This window comes from Micropterus dolomieu, linkage group LG07 (genome assembly GCF_021292245.1).
Source record: "Micropterus dolomieu isolate WLL.071019.BEF.003 ecotype Adirondacks linkage group LG07, ASM2129224v1, whole genome shotgun sequence".
Classification (NCBI taxonomy): domain Eukaryota; kingdom Metazoa; phylum Chordata; class Actinopteri; order Centrarchiformes; family Centrarchidae; genus Micropterus; species Micropterus dolomieu.
In genome coordinates this window covers 7954039-7964444 of record NC_060156.1, presented here as the reverse complement: position 1 = coordinate 7964444, position 10406 = coordinate 7954039, and the positions used below count along the sequence as shown (strand labels likewise).

Genomic DNA, 10406 nt, shown 5'->3' with positions numbered 1-10406 from the left:
CATTATTAGCAAGTGTCAATCCCTTCAACCATATCCTGGGCAGGGTTGTTTGCGAGCCTGAGGCAAAACACCCTGAGTGAGAGGCAGGACGGCTACATTGGGATCACAGAGCTAACAAATTTTAGCCTATATAGACAGACAACCATTCAAACTTAACATTCACACATACAAATTAAAATTGCCTTGATGTCACTTTGCATTTTCAGCTATAATGGTAAAGGTGACATATATAGCACATTTCACTCACCTTAGATAAAAAATAAATAAAAACACATTTTAAAGTAAAAGAGAATAAAATAAATAAATTCAACAAACATGTAAGTGCAAAGTGGGTAATGAGTACTTAAAGTTCAGCCAAAGGCAGTAGAGAATGTATACGTTTTTAAACTGGTTTTAAAGGTAATTATAATCAATGTTTTATAAAGTTGATGGAAGTCTTTAACCTTCTCTGGATTTGTTCTAGCTCTGTGGAGCACAATGACTTAATGCTGCTTCCCTATGTAAAATTTGGACTCTGGAAATGGTTAGCAGACAAGATGACACGAGAGTGGTAACAGATGGATGTATGCTAGTGCACAGACCTGAGAATGGGTGTGACCTGTTCAGTTTTTCTTTTTGCCTTTATTATGACCATAGCAGCAGCATTCTGAGTGAGCTGAAGTTTCAGTTTCAGAGATCCAGGGTGCTAAGGGGGGAAGGGGGGAGCATGGACCACATGGACTATGTTAATAGTAAGCACACTTAATGATTTGATGTGGATATTTAAATGTAGATCTAATTCCATGATTACAACACGAGACTGGAAATGATCACTCAACACTAGCCTTTATTCCTTTGTTTTTATGGATAGCTAGAGGAACAGCCTGTTATTTATTCAATGTACATGTGAAGAGAATCGTTATGGGCCTGTAGTTGCTTGGTGACAGAGCTAACTAAAACTATAATTTGACCTAATGGCATGTTTAGGTTGAATAAAAGAGGCCCACGGACTGAGCCTGTGGGGATAGAGCGTGTCATGTTGATTTGCTTTTAGTTGCTGAATGAGAAAAAGTATCTGCCCTGGAGGACTGTGAAGTCCAACCCACTTTTCCAGTCTTTTGAGTAGTGTTATGGTCAACAGGCGGCACAAAGACTCTTTAGGACTAGGAATGGCATTTTGCCTGAATAAGTTTCTAGATGCGGTAGGTCAGAAATTCAGATTAGCCTACTGGCCTGTTTCAATCTTCTCTTCTTTTTTACGGGTCAGTTTACAACGAGTAAATCTACTGACTTTTCCTTTTGGTTCAGTTTCTATTCCTGCTCTCTCTCCTTCTCTTTCTCCCCCTGCCCTCTTCAACCTTCTCTCTTCTTCCTGTCCCTTCCCCCACCCCAAACTACCCCCACCCTCTTTTATCCCACTCTGGGTAGAAAACACACCAAATGCAGCAAGGCCACCAGGAAGCTCCTACACCTCCCACACTTCGCCTGTGGGCAGATCGATCATGGTGTCAATCCAAATTACCGCTGCTTTGACTGTTGTTGCTGTTTATTCCCACAATGTTCAGTTCAGGAGCTGCGCTTGATTGTTTGCAATGAAACCCTTTAAGCAGTAAACAGCAACAGGTACTTGCGGTACTTGCAGTGGTCGAGTGGTGAAGTTGCTGGAATCCATTCGGGTTTCATGTTTTTTTCATGGTTTGTGCTGCAATGTGTTTACATGCCCTGCACACAGTAAGTGACTGTGTGTGGAGGAGATTCTGTGAGGAGATGGAGAGAGCTCAAGAACTCAAGCTTAAAACGAAACAGGCACAAACACAACTTTCTGTTCGGAACAGAGAACACCACCACGTGCACTACAGCAAGTGATTGCTTGCATAGAAGATGAAGCATGATAAAATAGAAAGGAAAAAGCAAGGAATGGAAAAATTTGCTCTATCCTGATTTTGTACAAGCATTAGAAAGTGAACAGCTGGGTAATCTGGCTTTACTGTGTGCATGCCTGATAGTCATACTTATTTACCATTTCATGTCACCTCATTAACATTAACTATTTGAAAAAGATGAACATATTTGAGATATGGGGTGTAACTACAGGTCTGGAACTAGGGGACTGTGTTTATGCACTTTATTTATAATTTCAAGTGTTTCCTACCAGAATCTATAGGCTTTGTGCTATTCTCAATAAAAGCAACAGTGCCATTCTACACGAGCAGTACATTTTAACACTGTAATTTAAGCTTTATTGTACGTGTTACCATTCCTTTTTAAGCACAGTTTGCTTTGTTTTTCAATAAATTCCCTAGCATGAACCATTCAGTAGAAGTAAGGAGGAGAAATATCTAAAGAGAGGAATAATTAATCTAATTAACAGAAGAATCTGATGACAGTAGGTAATGTGTTGGGGTGATGCCATCATGCTGTTTCCACCCCCACCCCTTGTTTTTTCATAAATGCAACAAAAGTAGAGGAATACATTTTACCTGTCATCAATGAAATTTAAATTCTTTATAAAAACCCAACCACAGGCAAATTGTTTTGAAAACCAAACCAGAAAAAAAGTATTAATTTTTGTCTAATCTCTGGTGTAATGTAATTACTGTAACACGTTTTCTTCGCTAGGGAGTAAAGGCCAATCAAGAACGAGTCCTGTAGGAAAACAAATGCTAGGATTGGCTGAGACGCGGCATCGGTTTCAAGGCGCCCCGCGATCTGTCGGGTGGTCTTGTGAATGGAGGGGGCGCCTGGAAACCGGTGGAATCTGCACGGAGTGAGGAGAGCGAGCCTCTGGACTTCCAACCGCTCCGCATGTGAACCGACGCTGTGTGTTCAGTCAGGTCGGAAAACGATGGAAATATGAGCCTTTTTAACTTTTAAATGTGTCTTGTTTTGCGCTAAAGTAACAACGCTTAAGTGTCAAACGCGCTGGAACAATTTCGGTTTGAATAATTTCAAGAAAATGGGACTTTAAGTGTTTTTTTTTCTCTCCCCCCCCCCCCACGGGACTGTGAGTGAGAGTGGACTGCTTGGAGTCACTTACAAAGACCATCAAGAAGTCATGACATGACGAACGTTTTAACTTGGATTTATCTTCATAAAATAGGAGGAAAAGACTATTACGGCAACTTCAACTCTAAGTACTCGGACTACATGGTACATGTTGTTAATTTAATTTAGATTTTCTTTGCTTTTCAACCGTTTTCAAGTCGCCCTACTTGGATCAAAGTTTTTCCTTCCCTCCCCCTCCTCCTCAACTATGGCGGCGGCCAGGTCCACCACTGGCTCCGTGTTGCTGCGGATCATGTGGCTGGTGTGCGGGCTGTCTTTCTTACCTAGTTCTGCTCAGCATTACAACAGTGAGAGTGGAATATCCATCCCAGAACACGGGTTTTGCCAGCCCATCTCCATCCCGCTATGTACCGACATCGCCTACAACCAGACCATCATGCCGAACCTCCTGGGCCACACGAACCAGGAGGACGCCGGACTAGAAGTGCACCAGTTCTACCCTCTGGTCAAGGTCCAGTGCTCTGCGGATTTAAAGTTCTTCCTGTGCTCCATGTATGCCCCGGTCTGCACAGTGCTGGAGCAGGCCATCCCCCCGTGTCGGTCCCTGTGTGAGCGTGCACGGCAGGGATGTGAAGCCCTCATGAATAAATTCGGCTTCCAGTGGCCGGAGCGGCTCCGCTGCGAGGCTTTCCCCGTTCACGGGGCCGGTGAGATCTGCGTTGGTCAGAATACATCCGAACCCAGCAGCCCGGCATCCCCGTCTTTGCCCAATGCACGCGATCCAGTGACCCTTCCCCCAAACTTAGGCCGACCCGAGCAACGCCCGGCCCAGCACAGCCCGTACCACCAGTTCTCCTGCCCTTTACAGCTGGAGGTGCCTTCCTACCTGGGCTACCGATTCATGGGGGTCAGCGACTGCGGAGCCCCGTGTGAGCCCACAAAACCCACCGGCATCATGTATTTCCGGGAGGATGAGGTAAAATTCGGCCGGCTCTGGGTCGGGATCTGGTCCATCCTGTGCTGTGTGAGCACCTTATTCACAGTGCTCACCTATTTAGTGGACATGAGGCGGTTCCGATACCCCGAGAGGCCCATCATCTTCTTATCTGGGTGTTATTTTATGGTGGCGGTGGCCTACGCTGCTGGGTTTTTCCTGGAGGATAAAGTTGTTTGTGTGGATAAATTCAACAATGACGGCTACAGGACTGTGGCTCAGGGGACGAAAAAGGAGGGCTGCACCATCCTCTTCATGGTGCTGTACTTTTTTGGTATGGCCAGCTCCATCTGGTGGGTGATTTTGTCCCTGACTTGGTTCCTATCTGCCGGCATGAAGTGGGGCCATGAGGCCATCGAAGCAAACTCCCAGTACTTCCACCTGGCCGCATGGGCTGTCCCCGCCATCAAAACCATCACCATCCTCGCCATGGGCCAGGTGGATGGCGACGTCCTGACCGGGGTCTGCTTCGTTGGGATCTTCAACGTGGACTCCCTCCGCGGCTTCGTCCTGGCCCCGCTTTTTGTCTACCTGTTCATCGGCACGTCCTTCCTCCTGGCCGGCTTTGTGTCCCTCTTTCGGATCCGCACCATCATGAAGCACGACGGCACCAAGACGGAGAAGCTGGAGAAGTTGATGGTGCGGATCGGGGTGTTCAGTGTCCTCTACACGGTACCGGCCACCATAGTGATCGCCTGTTACTTCTATGAGCAGGCCTTCAGGGAGCACTGGGAGCGGACCTGGCACATGCAGACCTGCAAGCGCTTCGCCGTACCCTGCCCGGTGCACAACTTCGCCCCCATGACCCCGGACTTCACCGTGTTTATGATCAAATACCTGATGACCATGATAGTCGGGATCACCTCGGGTTTCTGGGTCTGGTCCGGGAAGACTCTTCAGTCGTGGCGGAGGTTCTACAAGCGCCTTAGTAATGGAAACCACGGAGAGACAACGGTGTAAAGTTTAAAGGATGAAAAGGCCACAGATACAACAACCATGGAAATGAGGTCAATTAGCTTTCATTTTTAATACTCTTTTGGGACACTTTAAAAAAAAAAAAAATAGGATTTTTGTGTTTTTTAGGTTGTGACGGCAAATCAGGCTTTTGGACTCACAACCAAACTTTAATCTATATTCGAAAGAAGTTGGATGTATTTTCGATATATATCTTTGTGGGGGGTTTTGTCGACAAGAACAAGAGACAGCCCCCACTTCCTGGCTTTTGCATCTTTGGATTATAAACTGGTGTAAATCCCTGGACTGTAATGCCAGACTGGTGAATTTACTTTCAGTGTGACATTTCCAACATATTGTTTCCAACTGATTATATCCATAATATTACAATTTGAATGTACTTCTTGTTTACCCTGGGGAGACTTTCTCAGTGGAAAACACCGGAACAGAAAAGACTGATCTGTCCATGCTGCAACAAAAAGGCTAAAGGTTTGATCCCTACAGCAGCCACACCCTCTGATCCTTAATGAGGGATGCCTGGATTATACAAGTTCATTTTAAGGTACTGGCTTTGCTTTTAGGCAAAGACTGAAATGCTTTATGTGTGTTAGATATCGCAGCGTGCAATCTCACCTGTTTTTAATCTGATGAAAAATGCATCAACTCGTGACTCTGCTATTATGTGCCAAGTGGCTGCCCAGAAATCCAAATTTTTATATCATATTTTATAATTTTTTCAAACTGTTGAGCATTTGCTCCTGTATTGAATGTTCACTCCGAAGGTGAATGAAGTTATGTATTGGTTTGCACAGCTATGGTAAAGGTTAAAAGTGTTTAAAAAATGACTGATTCATGACAAAGTGACCTGGATCAAACAGTTACAGAGACCACACACACATATGGGCCTCCACTCTGAGATGAAGACACAACAGCTCATTGTTTGTCTCTCTGTGTGTGTGTGGTCTCTCAGCTGTTGGATCCCCCATCAAAAAGACCTTTTAAGCTTTTAAGACATCCAAAGCACCATTTCAAGGATCCTGATTTAATCCGCACGAGGTGGAAATGGTTGCTCAGGATTTTTAATGTTGTTTTATCCTCGATCTAGATGACTGTACACATCCACGCCTGTAATCTACCCAATGTAACTGAATCTGCCTTACTCCCTTATAATTTCACTTGTGTTAAATGGTATTTCACAAGCACACTAAACATTTTAGAGGCTGTAATGAGTCATTATTTTAGTGTCTGTGCTACTTTACACAAGCCTTGAAAACACAGAGAAACTGCATTTATTTTTTTCTGCATTTATGTTTGATGTTGTAATCATGGAAATGCCAGGAAGGAGGTCGCCTTATATATATTTTATTTTGATAGAGTGCAGTGGAGATGTACTATACAGTGTCAGCAGGTTTTTACAACAAAAACTGATTGATTGTTGGTGAAAATGGACATCCACATTTCCTCAACTAATCAGTTTGAAAACCTAACAATACAAAAGAAGGGAGCCTGTCAACTAAACGCTCCTGTAGGTAAAATAACACAACCCAAACGTGAAATTCAGGATTGAGGCTTTATTTTCTGAAACCTGAGTAGTTTTTGAAATTGCAGTAGAAACTCAACACTCATGTGAATACATTACACTTTTTTGCTACTGGTGCTACAGTAGCAAAAAAGTAACCAATGATTTGGGCCCATTGGTAATCCGCTGTTGCGTGCAGTACATTGGCTATTTTATTTATATATATAAATATATATTTACTTTATTTCTCTGACTAAATAATTAAACCAGGAGATCTTTAAATCCACTCATACTAATACTAGAAAATACACAGTGTACCAGTCTTCACAGTATACTGTAAATGCAGTTTGTGGACAAGAGATTTCACATTTCCCATGTGAATGTACTAGGTATCTCCATCACTGGTTAAAATAAGTATGTAGGATTGAGATAGGAAACAGGGCAACACTCCACTGCACATGATTCATCTCTCGTCCGTCATGTTTTCACCTAACAAGGTAAAAGTTTTCTGTGTAACTGTCGTTATGCAGATGAGATCTGACGGTGTCTGCCGATGTGGTGGTGGTGTTGTTTTGTTAGTTTTCAGAAGGAATACGAGTATGTGTGGGGGTTTTATTGGAACATATGCAACCTACAAGTAAACACAGACTCTGTTTAAGTTTAAAGGCATATTGTATTTATGGGAATACTCATTTTTGTCTATTTTTTACTTTTTTAATGTGATAAGCCTGTTGTATGTGTACAGTTTGAATAAAAGTGATAAGGTTTGTAATATTGTGATCCCTGTGGTTTGTGTTCAGAGATTAAAACACGTGCATGCTGAGCTTCACAGTAAATTCCTGACCGTGGAAGCAGCAGTTGATGAAATATTCTCTATCTCAGAGGACATGATCTTGAGTTCAAATTCAGATGTGCCAACATTTGCATAGCATTTATTCCTAAAAAATGCAAAGGAACAAGGGTTCCCTGCATATCACACTTGCGATGGACCCTTTTTGTGTTTTTTGACCACCTATACCAAGTTTGGCCCTTATTGCTTTCACTAATATCTAAACCGTCTGGCACACCAGTGAAAATAAAATAGTCATCCATGGACAGGACACATGACTTGCTAGACATTAGCAATGACACACAGGCAACATTGTGAGGCTGCATAGCAGGACATTTGGCCAACAAACGAACAACACAAGACCTACAATCCTGATTGTTATGGATAATAACTTGACACCCTTCATTGCCTTCTCTATTTATGTTATTATTCTACATGCGAAAACAAGTTACTCTTTGTACATGTGAATACAGTCAATTTTCTCTAACTTCACTTAGTGGTGGTTCTGTGTTGCTTGTTCATGTTGTTCACCCAAAACCACCCCACTTTAAAACTGGGAAAGATAACTTTCTGACAATTGTTTAAGTTAGGGTCAATATGTTGTTTTCCGGCCAAACATCTGTTAACTGATGAAGTCTGAGCATACCAACGTGTTGTAAATAAGTATACCAGCAATAAACATTGGCTGTTGCACAAACTGCTGAAAATGATGGAAAACACTTCACATCCTCTGCATGAACTTCTGATCAGGTAACAAAGTCTCTTCATTCAGAGACTCCATCAGCTCCGCAGTAATAAGGACTGCTACAGGAAGTCATTCCTGCCCACAGCAATTAAAATATACACTGACTTCTCTCCAGGCAGGGAGAGGAGGAGGATTTTTCTGAATGACAATGCGCATTCTACACTCATGTGCACAGATACAGTCAGAAAGACATTTCTTAAAAAAGTCTATTTATATGTAGTAGTATAATAGCTGATATGAATATATATTTGTTCAGTTGTCAATTGTATTTTATTTATTTACTTTTAACCAACCTCATCTGTGTTTTGTGTGAGATGCATATGTTTTATATCTGTGACTGTTATTTTTGTTTTATGTAAACTACTCCAACACTCCAAGTTCCCTTTGGGGAATCTGTCTCTCTCACTACCAGAGGAGTAGTGTATTTGTTTGTGATACTGAGGCACCATCTACAGACGGACAAACAGAAGTGCACATATTCATTGTAAGGGAAAAAGAGGAGAAATCTCTGGAGGAGGACTGAGTACTGTTGCTGCTCTCCGACTGAGATTTTACTACAGTCGAACATCAATGGTGTATCTGATGAGCTTACAGCACCTCATTAAAAATGGTATGTTTTTATAAATAAGATCAGTGTCTCCAAGAGATTTCTATGTGAATATTTTTTATGTGATTTTAATGGGACACATTGCTGATACTGGGTGAAGTCAGGTAATTTGGGACATTCACACACACACACACACATTCATACACCGATGGCACAGCCTTCAGGGCAATTTGGGAAAGAAAGCTGGGTATCAAACCCCAGCCACACCCGACACTTAAAGTAGCCTTTGGAAATGTAGGTTGTTGCTTGGTAATCTTCCAAAAAGTGTACCAAATTACCACTTCACTCAAACTTCACTCCCATTCATGCAAACTGCTAATGCTAATACTCTGAGCCACTTGCTGGAGACTTCACTTCCACTAATGATCCAGTTTTGTATGACCAAAATACCAAAACCCCAGTCGGCCTACTGCAGTGTTAATTAGCCCAGCTACTGTGGTGGTTTCTCAATCCAGCAACTTTATCATTTCTGCTGAGTCTCAATGTATTAAAATTTAGAAAACCCAGCTGGGATCTTTGGGGTAGGTACAGCAGCTAAACTTGTAATTAAGATGTCCCAGAAATGATCGTGATGCTGACTAGAACTGTAGGCCTAACTATTATAAGAGTATTCCACTGATTTTGCGTTGTTCTCCTATAACTTTGTCAGACTCACGATGGACAGTTTGAAAAAAATCTAATTGATGCAGTAGATTTACAATTGAGGTCACACTCCTCTGGAGCACCTAGGGTTTAAGTGTCTTGCACATTGGCGTCTCACAGTAAATTCGAATCCGGGTCTCTACCACCAAAGGGCATGTGTCTTATCCACTGTACCATCACCACCCTGAGATCCAGAGATATTGTCTTTTTTATTCAATTGATCCTTCTTCTTTGTCAAAACCTGGCGCCTACATTACCCACAATGCAGCTCAAGTGCTTCTAAACCCTTTGTTGGGGTGTGTTACACTTGTTAAATAGGCTACAGTCTATGGTTAAGGTAGGCAAGTAGCTTTGAGCTGCTAGCCTCAAGAGGAGATAAGGAGTGGGTCACAGAGGTGAAGGTAAAGTGCACTTCTTTCTAACTCCACACACCCACAGACTTCACACAAGTCCCTCTGGAGCCACAGCAGCCTTTATACCACCTTTGCCACAAAAGCCTTTATACAACTTTTAAATTTTTTAGTTGTTTATTTATTTATTTATTTTTTTAATATATGCAGTTATGTTAGTAACCTACTCCCCAACACCTGTAAACAGACTTTGATGTGCGAAATCGGTGGAGTTCCATAGACTGTATACAAAAAGTGGAGTTCCCTTTTAAGGAAGGACAGTAGGTTACTCCCACATTTATACTGACCTCTGGTGGTCACAGCGATATTTACATGCAGCAGTCTGCCTGCTGTTGACTGTTCAGACAATGAAAATGAATGTAAAAAAGGATGTAGTATCGAAAACTCCTCCACCAAGACAGCGAAAACAAACAATAACATTTTTCAACATTGTGCGTCAAATTACAAGTTCACAGCTGTAATCAGTTAGTTGTGATAACAAAGTGAAAATAAATCCTTTCCTGTCATTAACAACAAGACTTTTATTCAGATCACACCAACTGAACATTTCCTCCTTGACTCTTTGGAAAAAAAAAGCTTTGTGTGACAAATCAGATTCTTAATAACCTGGTCTGTCCTTTTACATGTGACCTCAAGATTAGTTTCCCACAGTAAATTAAATACTCGACAAGAGACAGTTTTCTCTTCTTCACAAGATGAAGAATATAGTTAGTTTGTTAAC

The 10406-nt window shown here is 42.1% G+C and overlaps 1 protein-coding gene across 1 annotated transcript; it reads left to right on the top strand.

Annotated features, from left to right (window-relative positions):
* Positions 1–2754: 2754 nt before the first annotated feature.
* LOC123973718 (frizzled-7-A-like) lies at positions 2755–7224 on the top strand. Its single transcript, XM_046053952.1, has one exon. It carries the CDS (start codon positions 3233–3235, stop codon positions 4937–4939), a length of 1707 nt encoding a protein of 568 aa, XP_045909908.1. The 5' UTR covers positions 2755–3232; the 3' UTR covers positions 4940–7224.
* The last annotated feature ends 3182 nt before the right edge of the window (positions 7225–10406 follow it).

Bases quoted from the DNA above. Each gene is read 5' to 3' on its own strand.
- LOC123973718 (XM_046053952.1), top strand. From the start codon at position 3,233: ATGGCGGCGGCCAGGTCCACCACTGGCTCCGTGTTGCTGCGGATCATG.